We start from the raw sequence: 19,891 nt of genomic DNA on the forward strand, positions 1-19,891 counted from the left end.
TCTTCTGGCTTTCATAGTTTGCACTGAAAAGTCAGCTGTAATCCTAATGGGTTTTCCTTTATATGTGACTTGTTGTTTATCTTTTGCAGCTTTTGTGTGGTCTCTTTTTTTTGTATGTTTAGTGTTTACTATGATGTGCCGTGGAGAGTTTCTTTTCTGGTCCTGTCTGTTTGGTGTTCTATTTACTTCTTGTATTTGTATGGGCATGTCTTTCTTTAATTTTGGGAAATTTTCTTCCATGATTCTGTTGAAGATCTGGTCCATGCCATTATCTTGGGATTCTTCTCCTTCCTGTATGCCTATGATTCGTAAGTTTGGACTTTTTATGGTATCACACAATTCCTGCATATTCTATCTTTGTGATGTCTTAAATTTTTCATAATCTTTGCTTGCATGGTCCAGTTCGTCCACTTTATCTTCTCGTCTTGATACTCTGTTTTCCATTTTGTTCATCCTATTGGTGAGGCTTTCTCCTGTCGTTTCTAATTGGCTTACTGAGTGTTTCACTTCCTTCTTCATTTCGGCCTGAGTATTCTTCCATATTTCTAACTCTTTTCTGAATCCATTCAGAAGTTTAACCCTATCTTCCTTCAGTTCTTTAAGTTCTTTGTTTGTGTGTTCTTTAAATTCACTGAATTCTTTTATCATGTTTATAATTGTTCTTTTGAGTTTCGTGTCCTGCATTATCTCTAAGGGGTTCTCATTGTACTCCTCTAGAGGACTATTGGTATTAGGTGGGGATATGTTATTTTGGTTTTTCATGTTATGATTTTTTCTCTGTGATTTTGACATGTGAATTTCTTTTGTAGTTTCTGATTCTTGTGTGAGATTCAAGCCTTCAAGTTTAGGTCTGCTTCTTTCTGTGAACTTTATGTGTCTTTGTGGTTTACTTTTGGGGCATGAAAAGCTGATTCCTCTAAGCTTCCAGTTCTCTTATTTGATTTTATATTGTAGTGGCTAGATTGCTTTTGCCTTCAGGCGTTCTCACAGAGGCCCCAGTCAGATGAGGGTCAGATGCTCTCAGGCTTTCTCCTAAGGTCTGGATCCCTCCAGGATAGATTTTGGCCTCAGGAATTTGGGGGGTGGACTGGCCTGGGAGTCAGGCCCAGGAAAGATGCTGGTCTAGGGCAGCTGGTGGCTGTGCCACCAGAGATGCAAAGGAAGATGGGGGCCTTCAGGCGTTCTCACAGAGGCCCCAGTCAGATGAGGGTCAGATGCTCTCAGGCTTTCTCCTAAGGTCTGGATCCCTCCAGGATAGATTTTGGCCTCAGGAATTTGGGGGGTGGACTGGCCTGGGAGTCAGGCCCAGGAAAGATGCTGGTCTAGGGCAGCTGGTGGCTGTGCCACCAGAGATGCAAAGGAAGATGGGGGGCAGAAGGTGGCCCCAAGGGCCCCTTGGGGCTGCACTGAGGAGCTGGGTTGGTCTGGTTGCAAAGGACCAGGAAGAGGAAAGGTCATCCCAGGCATCCAGGAAAGAGGCCTGCGGGTTGTGCAGGCCCAGGGAAGTAGAGGGAGGTAAGGGCGGGGCCAGGCCTAGAAGAAGTGCTCCTGGGAACCCGAGAAGGGACTCAGTTGGTCTAGATGCACAGGATCAGAAAGCAGTGGTGGTTCCCCAGGTGTCTGGGGTGCCAAGACGAGGAATGGGACAGGGCCCTGGCTAGGAGGAGAGACTTGTCGGGGAGATGGGAGGGTGAGTGAGGCTGGGGGAGTCAAGGTGCGGAGGCCCAATTGACTTACCCTGGAGAGAGAGGCCTGCAGGTCAGAGAGAGCTCTTCTCAAAATTTTTAATGAATGTGTTTCTCACATTATCTTGCACCTTATAGATTTCTGTTTGTCTTATATCTTATAGCCATAAGATCATTAGTAATAAGAATTAGGGTCTAAAGAACTAGGGTTTATGGATCCATTGGTAGATGTATCTATCTATCACTGAATTCAATATTCACATCTGTATCTACCTTTCACACAATACAACCTTCTCTGCCTTTGATTAACCGGCCACCTTTCCTTAGTTAACTCAGTCGGCACATTTACCCATTCTACAGAATCATTTCAGTTTCCTTCTTGAAAACATGACGCCATATGCTCACCTGTCAAAACCATCTTAGATTTCATCCTTTGAAGTATTTCCAAATATGGAGAATGATTTTTCATCATGTTCTATTTCCACAGTGTCTTGTATGCATGTTTGTCTTTAAATGTGCATAATGCAAATATTTTTATTCATTTTAAAAGGAAAGTTCATGGGACTATGAACCCTATGCAATTTCATCTCTATTTAAAAGAAAACTCCAGGAGAGGAGAAAATTTTTTAAGTGTTTCAGTAAGTCTTGGGTAGATTTTGTAGTTGGAAGAGATGAGAATTTTTTTTTTTTTACCATTTACAAGGTTATTGACCTAGGATAAGGGGGTAGGCTGAGAATTTTGTTTTTTTTTTAAAATTGTATTTTGACAGGGTCTCTCTAGTCACAGCTCACCTTGAAACCACGATGTGAACCACGGTGGCCTCGATCTCCAAGAGATCCAGCTGCCTCTGCCTCCCAAAGGCAACCTGAAGAATCTTTACACAAACCACCCTGTGTCTGGGGAATTGAATGACTAAGTTGGCCTTTCCTTTATCGTGACAATAAATAACTTGCAAAATGCTAACTTAAAATCTCTCTACTATTTATGAAAAAACCTTATAGAAAACTTACATTATGCACATGCAGTTAACAAAGTAACCAAATTAACAGGTCAATTAAGCTGGGGCATTCATACTGATAGCGTGTCACTGAATTGGTCCTTATTTTAAATGGGAACCATTCCCCACAGGCTCAGATATTTGAACATTTGGTCTCTAACTGGGTGCTGTTTTGGAAGGTTGTAGAACTTTTGGGATATAGGGCCTAGCTGGCAGAGGTGGGGACTCGGGGCAGGAACTGAGAGCTCTGGGTTGGCTCAGCTTCTGTCCCCAGCCTGAGCTCTGCTTCCCGATCCACTGGGATGTGAGCAAGCTGCCTCACATCCTGCTGTCATGGATCAAAGTCAATTCTCCCACCCTGAACAACGCCACGCCTTCCCCATCAAACTGTGACTCAATAAATCCTTCCTCCTCTGAGTTGTTTCCGTCAGGTATTTTGTCCTAGTGACGAGAAGAGTGACTGGTACCTGAGCTATTGTGTTTTGTTTTTGAGGCCATAAACATCATAATTCCTTACTAGGGTGAACACTTCCAAAAAACCAGGATGATATGTAGAGGCATTAAAACAATGGAAGAGAATTACAGCGGGAAAAGTGATTTGAGGGATTAGGGCAAAGAGTCCCAAGTGTTTTCTAAATGAAATCGGCATGTGGGCTCTTCATAATGCTTTGCATGCTTTTAATGAAAGTATCTACATGGGCCGGATCACGTCTCTGGTTTCAGCTAATGCATTTCTTTTGGTGGCCGTAGGAGAAAGAACAGGAAAAAGACTGAGCAGAAATTACATGCCATAATATCCTCAGAAATACTGTGGACTCCTGCCTCTTACAACAGAAGGGGTTCGAGGTAGTCTCGGGCTGAAAAAAGAACTGTGTTTACATGTTATTTCTGTCCTTACAAATTTCTTTTCTTTTTTTTTTTTCTGCAGCTATCTAAGAAAAATTTGATATTGTTGTTGTCTAAGCACATTTAAACTTCAGCTGAAATAAGTACCAAGTGATTCATGCCTCGGTAGGTGAATGTAACGATTGTATCTGGAGCCCCCCGTGGGCCGTTTTCATTTCACTTTAAATAAAAAACAAAATGTATCTATGTCAGTCAGCGCCCTTCCGCTGTACTCTGAGGTATCAAACAGGCTACAATTATGATTGTGAAGTGATTGTGTCACACTGGAGGGTGGTTTATTGCTTTTGAGTCTGCTAGGCAGTAACACATTGTGTTGCATATTACTCTTTATATCATTGCTTGCCTGTGACTGGAATAATCAAATGCCATCAAATGCTGTCAAATTCAATTTACAGTATTTTTCATTGAAGCAGGCTTTTCTGCATTCTATTTCCTGTTTTTCCGTACTACTATGGGATAGGCATTGCAATCATCAGCTTTATTTACAAAACCAACAGACTGAAGCCACGTCCTGGTTGCTAACAGATTCTTTATTTCCCTTTATTCAGAATAAGAATTTGATGTGCTTTTCTCCTGCAATTAGCATTAAGTAGATGAAAGGAAATATTTCTGGAGGATGGGCATTTTGGAGCCTGTACTAACGTGCTTGGCATAAAATGTAAATTTGCATTAGCCATTTTTAAGTGTTCATGTATTTGATTCAGAAATATAATTCTTCAAATTAATGTTTGCTAAGAAATTTGGCCTGCTCGTTCTTGGTAATGTCATTTACATAACCAGAAATGCAGTACTGGTTACTTCTTTCACAGTCTTTTTTTTTTTTTTTCCTTTTTCCCCTATAAAATGTCCAAATCAATGGGTCTGAAGTCTGAAGTAAGTTTCACCAAGCGTCCAGGCATGGAGACCAACAGAAGATATGAACGTGGGGGGTAAGGAGCATGGGGAACATGCCGCCGTTGGTGTGACTCTGCAGACACAGCTTTCGGAGTGGGGTTTGGCCTACAAACCCACCTGTCTGCCACACCTGCACTTTCCACTGTGGAAATCAAGTTCTCAGTGCGCATGATCTTTGCCCCTCGTCTGTTTTACTTTAAGCTTCTGCTTTCCTCTCTCACTTTCCCTCCCTCTCTTCTCCTTCATCCTCTCATCCCTCCCTTCGCTCCACTATCTTTCCCTCCCTGCCTTCCCCATGCCCTCTTTCTCTGATCCTATGGTCTTGGCTTCAGGTAGATCCTAAGTAATCAGTTCTGCACACGATGAGGAATGTTCACTGCTGACCAGCAGAGAGCAGGTGCCTTAGAATTAAAGGGAGGGGCTGGGGATGCGGCTCGGTGGTGCAGCCCTCGCTTAGCATGTGTGTGGCCCTGGGTTTGATCCCCAGTATTGCCCAAACAGTCAGAAAAGTGGGCAAAATGAGACAAAGAGATTAGCATTTAGGAGTTGGGATGAAGAGGACCACAGCTTCAAGGGCTCTGGGGTCTCCACGGTCCCACAGTAGGTTATTTCCCTTGGGCAGCGTGCCCAAGTTGGCAACAGCAGTCTGTGTTTTCATCAGTTTGTGCACCATAAAGCACGAATGCCCCTCTATCCCCCTGCAAAGTAGAACATGCCTTTGATTCTGCAGGCCTGGGATGGCATGCATTCCCAATCACTGAGCCCTCACCTGTGAATAAAGTAGCTGGTGATGACTCCATTGGGTCTTCTAGGTGGCATCCACTTAACCTCTATGCGAGATGACCCCAGCGCCTTAAGAAGAGAAGAGCTGAGACCCAGTGGGGCTGCTTCGGGTGTGCCGACAGAGAGCCTACTGCTTACTCCACAACTTCCTGGAAAAATAACCCAATAACTTTAGTAATTTGTCAAGCAAGGAAAAAGTCACACAGACATACAGGAGGGTAATAAGATTATGAAAATAATTTATCAGAATATACTGTATATACATTTTTGATTGGTGCCATACATACCCATACAATTTGAACATTAAAATATGGAATCATCTTTAGAGTGTTAACTACCTATCCATACAGATGCAGGTAAGAAAACATCGACCTGGCCGGCCTGGTTTCTTTATTTACTGCAGGTCATTTTAGCCAGAAAATGATCTTGTGTTTGACTATCATGAATGTGTGCATGACCCACACACTCTCTACACTATTTCAGTTCTGACAATATTTTAAACTAACTACTGCTCTTCAAATACACAGAAATAAAACAACTAATCTTAAATCAATTGGCTAGCCATATCAAATTTTAGGGATATGGAGATGAAGCATTGACTTTGTATCAAGACCCCTTGCATCAAGAGGGCAGGGCTATAAAGCTGTCTCCACGCTGTGGAGCGGAAAGCTGAACAGCGGAAAGAAAAAGCATTCCAACAAACCACGGACTGGTCTGTAGGAGGTGACAGACGGGCTTGGGATTTCTGGTAAGAACTAAAAGTGACAAAACTTCTGCTTTGAAACCAAACCAACTCTAGGGGAACAAGACACCAAACACAGAGGGTCTGGCCAGCTGCACCACGTGGACTACAAGACTGGAATGACAGCATGTTGAAAGGTGAAGCAGAATGTTTTGTATACCTGTACGAATTCCATCTCCATGTCGCAATGAGGTGTTCTTTATCATACACACATGGTATAGTCCCATCTAGCCACTCATTTTTAAGGTAGAGATGAATGAATAATGTACAACGTGTTTCCGGGATTCCACATTCCCCTGTTCTGAATTTCAGTTTATATCTAACTAACCCTTCACTAGGGGAGAAGAAGGACTGCAGCACATTCTCTCTAAGATAACACAGTTAATGCTTCTACTTGGCTACTGGTTAAGGCATGGAACTCAGCAAAACAGCTTCGATAGGACACTACATCCAAGAGAATGCCACATAATACACGACTCATTTGTGTGGAACTCAACACTTAAACAGCTTCTCCCTATCCCCTCCTGAAAAATTGAAATAATACAACTTTAAAACATATTATATGTTTTTTGTAAAATATATTTTTTACCACCAGTGACACCTTTGTGTGAGCCAGGTGTTTTTCTTTTAAAAGTACTTATAAAATAAGACTTTACAACGCCACCATTCTAATATATTTAAATATTCATGATTTAATGTGCAGAAATGCATAATGCTTTGCTGAATTCCAGACTCTATTTTTCCTGAGTAAACACTCCACTCCAAACCAGAAATGAAATGTTGCTCTCTCTATTTCAACTGAGAATCTATTCCTTTTTAAAGGAAATATATTCTAAAAGATAGTCACCCTTTTGGCAAGCTTGTATCCTGATGTCATACTGTGTGAAAGGAGCCAGATTATTCAGAAAGGCAGATTGACAGCATCCAACAGAGAAGGTAAAAAATGTCACACTTCCACCACTGAGTAAGATGTTGTACTCCACCAGAATTTTGGGAACAAGGATACCTTTAAAGAGACAGGAAAGGAAGCTTAAATACATGCAATACAGGATGGCCGACAACCCTTCGCCTCTTAAGAAAAATGTATATTAACAGTGCTGAAATTGAAGGTAAAATGAGATTTAGTACAACAATTAAGTCTTCACACAACTGAACTTTTAACATACTGCAATGGATGTTCCAAAAGCAAGATTGAAAAATTTGTAACAGTTTTACTCAAAGATAAACTCTATTAGCAAATAACCCTAAAGAAACCTGTCACTTAAAAATGTGAGGCAATTGTGTAGGGTATCATATATTTTTCATATGTTTGCTTACTTTTGAAGTGTATGAAAAAACCCAACACCAGTTTGCTTGCAACAATAATTTTTCTGCGGAGAATTGTGTATGCATCCTGTCTGACATGGAGCTTTGACATAATAGCCCACAAACTATCCAACTCACAGTCTACCTAGAGAATTCCCAGGACATTAATTATTGAGACAGGACAGTCCACTCTGTCACTGAGACTTATGGGTCCTAAATACATATGAAATCTGGGTACAGTAACTGCCATTTTTCACCAATGCTCCCTAGAGAAAGTAGGTCCTGTTATTTTAGCCTATCTGCAATCTGTTCACGTAAATGCCTCTTAAGTTTTATTTGGTCATGAACAACACATATAATTATTTATTATTTGTTTTTATTTTAGGTGTATGACTGTATTGCCTGCATGTATGTAACTACACCTGTGTTGTGCAATGCCAGTGGAGGTCAGAAGAGGGCGTCGAATCCCCTGGAACTGGAGTTATGGACAGTTGTTAGCTGCCATGTGGGTGCTGGGAACTGAACCCAGGTCCTCTGCAAGAACAACCAGTGCTCTTAACCACTGAGCCATCTCTCCAGCCCCCAACACACACATTTTTCTTTTTTAAAGGAGAGAATATGTGCTTTCAAGGAAGGGTGTCAAGAGGTTCCACTCAGTGATCTCAGAGTGAGGCGTGCAGACGTCTATGGGATCAGCGGCATCTGTGTATTTAATGAGTTTGTCATTGCTACAAAACAAGGAAATTATGGACAGCATCACAGTCCAAACATCACGGGACCCAATCGCACGCAGAGGAAGAGGTGCAGAGAAGGAAATGTGGCTTTGATTTGCAGAGCTGCAGCATCAGTGTTGATGGAGAGGAGGAGCCATGCACAGCGGAATTTTCAGGATTCTGTGCACTGTGTGCACGTGAGGAGTTTTGGAAGAAGTTTTACACAGTCTGGACAGACGGATTGTTTCTTTTGTTTCTTCTAGAAATGTGTGTGGAACCTGGCAATCCAGACTGCAGGGTGTGTGTGGTGTGGTGTGTGTGTGTGTGTGTGTGAGATGTGTGTGCAGCTGACATGTGTGGGGTCATGTGTGCATGTAGAGGCCAGAGGCTGTCCTTCGCTGTTGTTTCTCAGGCAAAGTCCACCTATTTTTTTTGAGACAGGGTCTTTCACTGACCTAGAACTCCCCAGGTGGTCTCTGCTGGCTGGCTAGTGAGCTCTAGGACCCCTTGTCTCTGCCTCCCTGTGGCTTGAATTGTAAGTGTGGGTCACCACGCCTCAATATATATGTATATGCAGTATTGTGTATCAATGTAGTAATGTGTATTAATATATATATTAATGTAGCACTGGAGATCAAATTCAGGTTCTCATGATTCCATGACAAACACTTTCCCAACTGAGCTATCTTTGAGCCCTAGACTGAGGATTTCCATTTTTCATATAGAACATCCTATTTAAACTGTTGGGTACATTTGTCTTAATAGCTAAAATTATTATCATTATGCCTGTCATTTATTCTTAAATTATTTTTAAAATACTTTATTATATTTATCTATTTGTGTGTGTGTGTTTGTGTACACATATGCAAGCATTGCATGTGTGCTATGACAGTGCATATGTGGAGTTGGTTCTTTCTTTCCATCATATGGGTCATGGGGATCTAACTCAGGTCACCTTTACCTGCTGAACTCTCTTTCTGGCCTCATTCCTACACTCTCTGGCTTTCGATTGCTTCTGAATTCCACATTGAGCAGCCTGATTTCTGCATGTCTTTTCCACAAAGGCTTCACTCTCAACAGAAACTCCCAGTCAGAACTAGCTTATGTCCCACTCCCAAGCTGGTTCTTTCTGGTTCCTCCTTCAGCTCATGATAATACCATCTTTCCATGTCCTTAAGCCTGGGGTAAGTCCCTCAGGGTAACCTAAGCTTCCTTTATTCCCAAACCCAAGTGGCCATTAGATATTAGCATTTCTTCATTAAATTTGGGATTTGCATAAAATCCCAGAAGCAAGCAAGCAGAGAATTTGGAAGTATTAAAAGGATCTAATCTGTATTTAGAAAGCACTACTGGCTGTTGAATGATTGATCTGACACTTGAGTGAGGAGGTAGGGACCAGACCAGAGCCTCTCACACAGGTTACAGCAGTAATGCAGACTGGACAGTGATCTCACTGCATCCCCATATTGTCCTGGGCAACAGCCGTTGTAGAACACCAACATCAAGAATCCATTCTCTTTGTGAACGTGGTTCCCATGACTAGCTTTTAGCACAAAGTAGAAACTCAGTTAAATACCAGTTGATTGAATAAATGAATCAACTTCAGGATTATGGTAAGGCAACCATTTTTCTCTCTTTTTTGTTTAAGTCTCAGAAAAGTTAAAGCCACTTGTTTTGGATTACACAGCGATGAACTGTGGGAATGCAGGACTATCGAATACTGTATTAGTGACTTTTCTGTGGCTGTGATAAACTACCATAACTAAGGTCAACTGAAGGAAAATTTTATTTTGGCATATGGTTGTAAAAGGCTAGATGTCCGTAATGATGGGGGTTGGGGGCATGGCAACAGGACCAGGAAGTTGAGAGATCACATCTCAACTGCACACAGGAAGTAGAGAGACCAAACTAGAAGTGGGATAAGGTGTAAACTCTCAAATCTTGCCCCTAGTAATGTACTTTCTCCAGTGAGCCTCCATCTTCTAAAGGTTCCATGACCTCCAGAAACACCACTGCCACCGGGGGCCAAGTGTTCAAAGACATGAGCCTATGAGGGGCATTTCTCATTCAAACAAAGCAACCATCAAAGCTTGCCTTTCTACTTTTATCATCTCTCTTGAAAACAGAATCTTAGAGTAGGCAAACAGAGAAGGAAAATTACAGTCTAGATCTGAGGGACCCTGTGTGGACAGGTCAGTTCTCAGAATTGAGTGGACGCTGAGAAAGAAATGGTAGTCCAGTTCAATGATCACTAACGGAACAGGCAAATTACAGGCAGAGAATTTAGCATCTGCGCACCGAGTTTCCTAATCTGAGATCTACATACCCTGGACACTTGTGGGCTAATGTCAAAGAATTTTCAGAGACAAGGAAAAGCACAGAAAGCAAAGGACTTTCTTGAATATCACTTTGATTAGTAAATGTGGGAAACATATTGTTTTTCTATCTGAGCTAAGGCAATTAGCAGAATCTAATTTTTCCTTGTCCATAAAGATTGGGTATGGGTTTTCCTACCTAAAATGTCTCTATTTAGAAAATTGTATGATTGGGGGCTGAAGAGATGGCTCAGTGGTTAAGGGCACTGGCTGCTCTTGCAGAGAACCTGTGGTCGATTTCTAGCACCTACATGGCAGTTAGCAACCATCTCTAACTCCAGTTCCAGGGGATCCGATGCCTTCTTCTGTCCTCTGTGGGAACTGCATGACACAGGTGCACTTACACATATGTAGGCAATGCATTCATACTCTGGGGGCTGGAGAGATGGCTCAGTGGTTAAGGGCACTGGCTGCTCTTGCAGAGAACCTGTGGTCGATTTCTAGCACCTACATGGCAGTTAGCAACCATCTCTAACTCCAGTTCCAGGGGATCCGATGCCTTCTTCTGTCCTCTGTGGGAACTGCATGACACAGGTGCACTTACACATATGTAGGCAATGCATTCATACACATAAAATAAAAATAACAAAATATAAAAAAGAGAAAATTGCATCTCTGGTAAGTTATGACAGCTTTTGCAGGATGACTCGGTTAAAAATGGAAGTCACCACAGAGTGAGCAAAGCTTAGAACTGAAGAAAAAGTTCATGTGGCTACACGCATGTGCTGAAAAGGACTGTTCATGATAAACTCAAAGGAAACTTAACTTCAGTGTCTCAGTGATGCCTTAAAATGAATTCACTGTAGACAGTAAATACATCCTGGGCATGGGGAACAGAACAGTTGGGCCTTAATCTCAGATCACAGAAAACTTTATAGCTTTATTTTTTCATGAGAAAGAAAAAAAGATATCATGATAAAATTAAGTACCTAGAATTATTAAGTGAATTCTCTTTTCTCTAGGTTGGTTTAGTGAGTTACACCATGGACTTATTTAGATTTTCTTCAAGGCCTAATTTCTCAACTGCAAGACAAAATTGGGAACATTTTTAGTGCTCCCAACAAGAGTGCTGTAATTAAAAAGAAGTCGAGGGTTTGAGTAAAGAGAATTGATTATAGAGACCATTTGAGACTCTCCGTTCATCAATGGAAAAGGTAACCTAAGCAATGTATCAGAAGTAAAATAAGAGCGATGCCATCAGGCCTCCCCCACTTCCACTAAAACCTTCTTCAGAGACTACTGCTTCTGGTGGTAAAGACTGCGGAATGAACCAGGGACCCTCTCGGTTTGTGTTTTGACCTTTAAACAGGAAGATGCACTTCAGAACTTTCTGTCAGGAGGATGTTGGAATGCCACATCATTCTACCACACATTCCAGACATTTCTCCTTATTATCTTGATGTGGGGGAGGTTAGGAAAGGGAGCCGGTGTCTGTCATGTGGTACGATATAACGGAGGGAGGGTGGCCTGGACACCGAACCTGTGCCTGGGTTGGCTTCCTCAGTCTTCCTAGTACCCCAAAATATAACAGCACATCACTTTTTAGTGAAGGAGATCAGTAGCAAAAGCTGCCGTGTGATAGACTGTGATGTTTGGCCAATTTCCATGGATTTGAAGATAAAATGAAGACTAAGGAACTGCAAACCTGCTGGGCATGGTGCCAACACCTTTAATCCCAGCCCTTGGGAGGCAAAGGCAGGTGGGTTTCTAGGAGATCGAGGCCAGCCTGGTCTACACAGCAAGGTCAGGCCAGATGGGGCCACAGGGAGACCCTGTCTCAAAGGAAAAATAAAGACGAGAGATACCACACCCTCGTGGTGATTCCTTGAGACTGATCTCCTGGGATTAATGTCCATTCTGTCTCTTTTGTTCCTTGGGTAAATCTTAGAGAAAAGTCCAGCAAACACATACCTATGCAAACATATGCACACTGTCCTCAGATCAAAGCCTTCCTCTGCCCTCACTTTCTGAGTCACTCTTATACACTAAGCAGGGGCTACAGACGGCAGCTCTTCCTCTGTGTGGCAGTATCCTTAGCCTCACAATAACAGACTTGTAATAACAACATATGTAAAGCATTGTAGCATGTTTCCACAACACAGAAGCTGTCACGTACATGATATGCATCTCTACGTAATAAAACAGAACAGAATTAAATGAAACAAAGCTGTACCAAAACACCAGCCATGTTCTCACATGCCCTCCAACCCCTCTGAAACTCTGTCACATAAGGTCACCGTCCAACTACAAATACATGTTATATCCATTCATACATGTCCATATACACTCTCTGGTTGTATGGTTTGCATATGATCAAGCTGTGCTCCCACGAGGACAGTCTGTTATTCATTCCTGGTGGTAATTTAGAGCGTTCTCCCACCCAATCTGTCTGAAGTCAGTCTCTTTGTGTTTAGTCTGTCCCTACCAGCCTTGTACCCTTTGAGAGTAAGCTTCTCTGCTCACACGGACAGGACTCCCAGAGGGGTCAAGGAGCAAGATTGCACTTCCATGTCTCAGATATAGACACAATATTGATTTAGGTTTAAGCATGGTTAGTCAAAGCCTGAACCCAGGAAATCCATTTTTCACCTCACAGTTAATGGGCCACAAACGCCCTTTACGTACACCTATGAGGTGTTGAAACAGAAAATGTTTCTCTAAGCTGTGCACACGTCAAACACTGACATGCATCCAGGAAAGAGGGCTCTTCCACTGCGATCATTTCACAGGACAGTGACACACAAGTCTCTGGTGTTCTTGCAAACCCTGTGCCATGTGCATTGAGTCTGAAAGGAGCAAGGCTCCTGGTATTCTAATGACTAAATGGAATGAAATGGGCATATTTGTTAGAGTCAGCTGGGAAGCCACATGACTTGGTTAGTTCCCGAGTTCATACATTTATGTCAGAGTAAGAGGAGACTGGAAACTCGTGTGAACCAATTTACCCTAAGTGCGAATGGCAGTTTTGTTATTTGGTGTCAAAGTTACCAGTTGCACTGTGACAAGCTGCCACAACACATTTTCTAGCTCTCTAAAGAACAGGGTTCTGTTGGTTAATATTCCCGACAACCTCCTTTTTCATAATTTACAACAACTAGATGCTGATAGGTTATTTAACATTTATGAAGTTAAGATGTAATCAGAAAAACCCTGATTATCTTTACAAATAAAAAAGTTAAATTATTCAACTTTTTTTTCCTCTGTGGCTTCATTTCACAGCAGGTGCATTCTTTACAATGGGACAAGTCAATCAAATTAGCCTTCTAAAAATTTTTTTAAGGAGTTGGAACAGGAACAATTCGAAGAGGAAAAACCCATTAATTCAGGTTGATAGCAGCATTTACTTTAAAGCACTGGTTCCACTTACAGCGCAGTTTCTCTAACATGCCGGACTAAATTCTCCTCTGCTAGGTAGGGTGTTGCAGTTAAACCTTTTGGGGGTGTGGAAGTGAAACAGGTCCCCTTCCCCTCATTGGTGTCCACACAGAAACTTGACAGAGGTCGCACGACAGTGACACCCTCAGTCTTTTCTTTCTCCACAGATTGGTGATTCCTGACAGGACGGACAGACTGCATCCTCTTCAGTGTGTTCAGCATCCTGCCACACACACGAGTGGGGATCAGTACATATGTTCTTGTCAGTTGGGTAGAACTGAGTCTACCCAAAGGCAAATGGATTCCATCAGAGCTGGAGATACAGTGACCCCGATCGACTGCCTGGGACTGTGCTGCTGTTAATCCCTTTTTCTGTTCCTGTGCTCAAATGGTTTTTTTAGCTTTTGAACTAGATTATAGTAGAACTCATAAAAATTGTTTCATTTATGTATCATTTAGGTAGAAAAATGGAATCTGAGTTTAAAAAACATTAAAAAATATCTACACACATACACACATGCATACACATACATGAACACATACACACACAGACACAAACATACATATACACATACACACATAAACACACATACACATACAGACACACACAGACACAATGAACAAACATGCACATAAACACTCAGACACACACATACAGACACACACAGACACGCACACACAGATATACACATACAGTCACATACACATACTCAGACACACACACACACACATATATATAAAGTCACACATACAAAAACACACACACATACAAACACATATGCACACATGCATATATATGCACACATGGACACACACAAAAAATATATACATGTACACACATACATACACACATGCACAAATATCCCCCCACAAAGGCACACATGCACACACATACATACATCTGGGTATGCGTATGTGACTGTGTGTGTGTATACACCCACCACATATACACACACATACATGCACACACATGTACACACAGACGCTCCCCAAATGAGCACACACACAAATGCACACATGCTATGAACTGGAAGAAGGACCATTTGGACAGAGGAAGATCAGCGGGAGGAGGGAGGAGGGAGGAGGGAGGAGAGGGTGACGAGGGGCTGAATATGATAAGCAAAGTTCATGAAAGGCACATAGGAAAATGCAATTATGAACCTATCGTTTTGTACACTGAATATATGCTAAGCATAAATCATCAAAAATCGGACGATTAGAAATAAAAATGAGAAAACAGCCCCTGCAAGCTGACTTTAACATCTACGCGATGAATAACCTAGAGAAAGCAGTGCTTTAAAATACCTAAAGTGATGTTTCTGGTTGGTAAAATACAGGAAATAGGCTGGGTGTGGAGGCCCATACCTGTCATCTCAGCCCTTGGGATCCTTAGCAGAGGACTGATGTGGGTTTGAGGCAAGCCCTGGCTATACAGCGAGCCACTGTGTCAAAATCCCCAATCAAATATGGAAGATAGGATATACTACGTGAAGTTTTAATTACTAAAATAGACCTGTGTTTCTCTCAACAAAATGCCCAGCTCGTATTGAGATTCAGTAATGAGACACCTTTATTAACAGGCAAAATGAAACACAAATGGACTATAGCGAGTTTTACATTCTGTTTTGCAGCTCGCCAACCCTTGTCGTTTGGTTATTGTACGTAAGAAAACTAACACACCTGCCAATGTTGGATCAGTTCAATAAGTGCAATGCAAACTTCTCTTATTTATTCTTAATCTATGTGTATGAGTGCAATGTCCACAGAGCCAGAAGAGGGCATCAGATTCCCTGGAACTGGAGTTATGGATGATTATTAGCCACTATGTGGGTGCTGGGAATTGAACCCAGGTCCTCTGTGAGAACAGCCAGTACCCTTCTCTGCTGAGCCATCTCTCAACCCCCAGTGTGAATGTTTTTATTTTACAAAGTTTGGTGCTAAATGTGATTTTAAAGACAGCATCTGACCTAATCCATTGTAGCCACCAGAGTATCTAATATCTAGAGCTGGCCCATATTGCGGCTAGTTAACCTCTCAACAAAACTTGATTAACAAAAGCATTTATGTGCCTGAGCAGCATTAATTAAAATGATTTCTCTGCAGAAACATTGTTGCCAGTTCTTTTCTTGAACGGACTGAAAGATAAATGAGAAAGCACTAGGATTTCAATATTACGCATTTAACTTAAATAACTCACCATCCTCAGTGGGGAAAAGTGCTGAATATGATGGCGTTGTTAATTAGGACATGATTAAGGGCTAGGATAGTTCGAAATGTAGTCATCATCTTGATAAATTGGAATGGCTCATTATTATCTGCAGAGTTTAGATAATTTGGAATGTTTGGGTTCTTAAACAGCAGGACTATCTGTCTCCATTCTCTTCAGAGCAAACCAACCATCTATGTTCTGTGAAGTCTTTGCTTCTTAATTTTCCATAATTTTTCATCCATTAAGGTAACATATATTTTTACTTTCTTTAATATGGATCTGTCCTGATCCAAGGTCCAGAGCTGGTACGAGGTGAGAGGAAGTTTTAGGAGTGAGCTAATGCAGTTTATATATCACCTGTAACTTGAAAAATAACTGGCTAGCATCTACTAAGAGTGGTAAGTTGACTATAATCCAGGACAGGTTCCACAGCCAAGAGTATTTGGGCAACACATATTGGACTTGATGGAGAGGTCGGGGGAGATAAAGAAGGTGGATGGGAAGGGAGTTGAGGTAGATCTGGGAGGAGTTGGGGGGATATGATCAAAGTACACTGTACAAAGTTCTCAAGAATAAAAATACTTTTAGAAACAAGGGGCTGGAGAGATGGCTCAGCGGTTAAAAGCACTGACTGCTCTTTCAGAGGACCCATAAACTCTATAAGACATACCAACCTTTTTCTTTTTTAAATTGAAAAGGCTATGTAGGGCTGGAGAGATAGCTCAGCAGTTAAGAGCACTGGCTGCTTTTACAGAGGACCCAGGTTTGATTTCCAGTACCCACATGGTGGCTAACAGTTGCCCATAACTCCAGTTCCAGGGGATCCAATGGTTCCAGGGGAATCCGAAGCCCTCGTCTGACCTCTGCGGCATTGCATGACATGGGTGCACTCACATACATGCAGGCAATATACTCATACACATAAAATAATAAAAATAATAAAATATTTTAAAAAGAAGTAAAACTTGAGACAGTCACAGCTGTGATGGTTAACACGGTCAACCTGACAGCATCTACAGACACCTAGGAGATGTCTGGGAGGCTTCTGTTGCTGTGTCATTGGGATTTCCTATCCCAATGAAGGGTAAACATTGCTGTTACAATCACTATCCCCCCTTTTTTTGTAAAGATTTTATTTTTAATTATGTGAATGTATGTGTGAGTATGTATACTTGAGTGTAGGTACCCATAGGGGCCAGAAGAGGGTATCGAATCCCCTGGGACTCAAGTTATAGGCAGTTGTGAGTCACCTCCTCTGGGTGCTGGGAACTGAGCTCCAATCCTCTGCAAGAGCAGCATGTGCTCTTGCACCTGAGCATCTCTCCAGCCCCTTCCTTTCATAGAGGATAATCAGGAACTGGAAACGGCACGGCTTGCCCAAAGCTACAGGAAAGCTAAGCAGTGGGCTTGGGCTCCTTCTACATAGATGCCAACACTTTCTTTCCTGAAAGATGAAAGACATGTGTGCCCCCTCAGACAACAACCAGACAACAGCATATAGTCTTAGAAAATGTATGTATGTGTCGTGTGTGTGTGTGTGTGTGTGTGTGTGTGTGTAGCGCTGTGCTAATGTGATGGGCAGGGTGGACTTTAATAGAAAATCAAGTGTGTGAGTAATTTAAAGCAGGAGAGAATCCAAAGTTTATATTTTCTGCATGGTAAACTGTAGTCTATTCACCACAATGTTCCTCCATTAATTCAGCAAACATCTTGATAGTTATGTTGTTGTCTATCAACCAGCTGAGAGGTACAAGTATCACAGAAACATCAAACATCTTAAGTTTGTAGAGGTTGGAATGTTTTGGAAATGTTAGTACTGACATTTATCAGGTAAAGATGGGTAAGTGGACCTGGGTTTTCCTGGGAAGGAGGAGAATATTTAATGGGGCTTTAAACCAGTCTTTGAATAAGATCTTCATAGGTAGGTGAGCACCAAGCCCTTCCTGTCCCACTTAGTCTTTCTCTACTTGTATCTGGTTTTGCTGAGTCATGTTTATTCTTCCACAATCTGGGCTGGATAAGTGAAGTTTTTCTGGCTACTAGCTTCCCCACACAATGCAGCTTTTGGTGGGTTTTTGCCCCTGGAGGACTCACTATTTTCCAGTCTCCTGCTCCTGACATGTCCAGAAAAGCATCCTCCCAGAACCATTTGGTTTTCACCAACAACTAGCTCTGTATCCTGACCCTCTTGGCTATTGTTTCAAAAAGCAGAGGGCATGTGCCAAAGATCTGGAGGATTTAAGAGTTAAACCAAAGACAAATACTCTTAAAAGTAGTCAAGGGGCTGGAGAGATGGCTCAGTGGTTAAGAACACTGGCTGCTATTGCAGAGGACCATGGTTAAGTTCTAAGCACCCATGTGGCAGCTAACAACTGTCCAAAGCTCAAGTTCCAGAGGATCTGGCTGTGCCATGTGACCCTGAGCATATCACACAGTTAAATTCTTAATATGGGAAATACCATCACCTCTCTCCTAGTGTTTGCACAAGAGTTAACTGAAGTAAACTTGTGAAGTGCCCTATCAAAGTGTTTGACACATAGTAGGAACTGAGCAGGTGTGTGAGCATGATTAGCTCTGAGTGTCACAGCTACCCTTCCCTGGGTGCCTTCACATACTTCCTACACCTCATTCCTTTTACCAGTGGGATTTGTAGACATGATCTAAGATTGAGTTTATTGATAATATTGGAAGCATAATTTGAAAACCGAAATCCAGTTAATTACCTAGGTAATACTTTGGTTGCCAAGCGACCACATAGACTGTTTTCTCCCAGCAACTTACCTGCCTAAGCTTACTCCATCCATATTGATCCCCAGCAAAATGCATGTGCAAAGAAATCAATTAATCCGATCACTATTTTGATTTTGTACGTTCAAGAGAAATCAAATGATTTCTGCCTTCAGGGATTTGTAACTGATCACTTTTGGTTGGTATTGTGATCTGTGGCTGCTAAATTTGGTGACTTGTCAGAGTCGTGGGAGAACATGAAAAAAATTCTAGATTTCTTGATGGTTCCCCAGGAGAGTGTCATTCAATAAGATGAAAGTACAGAATTTGCTTTTGATTTTCTGTTTTCTTTTGAGATAGAGTCTCATGTCGCCCAGGCTGACTTCCAACTTCCTGTGTAGCTGAGGATGACCTTCTGGTTCCACTGCCTCCATCTCCACAGAGTGGGGATTACACATGTGTGCCACCACGCCTGGTTTATCTAATGCTAGCCATGCAACCCAGGTCTTTCTGCATATAGGCAAGCATGTTACCAACTGAGCCACACCCCTAGCCTGAGAATTTATTTTTAACTTTAAAAATTTTAATTTTATTTTACATGTATGAGTACTGTACTGGCATGGATGTAAGTGCACCTGTGCATGCAAGGCCCTGGAGGTCAGAAGGGGGCATCGGATTTCCTGAAACTGGGCTGGGAAGTGAACCTAAGTCTTCTCCCAAGAGCAGCCAGTGTTCATAACTGCTGAGCCATCTCTCCAGCTTCTGATGATTTGTTTTGGAATAAGCTCTTTATGGGATCTGAAAATTCACTCAGGGTTGGGAAGGACAGATCTTGCCCATTTGACTCATTACTCAGCTCTTCTATGATGTAATCATTCTGAAATCTGGGGACTAGGGGACTATCTATAAAGTTCCTTATGGGAGCACAGGAGCAGCCTTTCTTTGTAACAAGTTTTCTTTCTTTTTGCTTAAAATGCATGTATTTGTGACTACTCAGGAACATGAAAAATATTTTTGTCATCCAAATCAAAATGGCATGAAGCCTCTCCAATATGTGGATTATGGACAAATCACAATCACCTGTTTACTGAGTTGGAAATCCTTCTAGGAACCAGAAAAAATGGTTAAGACTTTAATCTTTCCATATATTACAGGGTTTCTATAATGGATTTTATGTAT

The 19,891-nt window shown here is 41.9% G+C and overlaps 1 protein-coding gene across 1 annotated transcript in view; it reads right to left on the bottom strand.

Annotated features, from left to right (window-relative positions):
* The window catches only part of Ush2a (usherin), an 828,188-nt gene that overhangs the window by 125,536 nt on the left and 682,761 nt on the right, over positions 1-19,891 (bottom strand). Inside the window, 2 exon segments of the mRNA XM_008834819.2 lie at positions 5,253-5,415; positions 6,856-7,014. Of these exon segments, the coding sequence (XP_008833041.1) occupies positions 5,253-5,415; positions 6,856-7,014 (322 nt within the window).

Source organism: Nannospalax galili, unplaced genomic scaffold (assembly GCF_000622305.1).
Source record: "Nannospalax galili isolate Female #2095 unplaced genomic scaffold, S.galili_v1.0 scaffold657, whole genome shotgun sequence".
In the NCBI taxonomy this organism is placed as follows: domain Eukaryota; kingdom Metazoa; phylum Chordata; class Mammalia; order Rodentia; family Spalacidae; genus Nannospalax; species Nannospalax galili.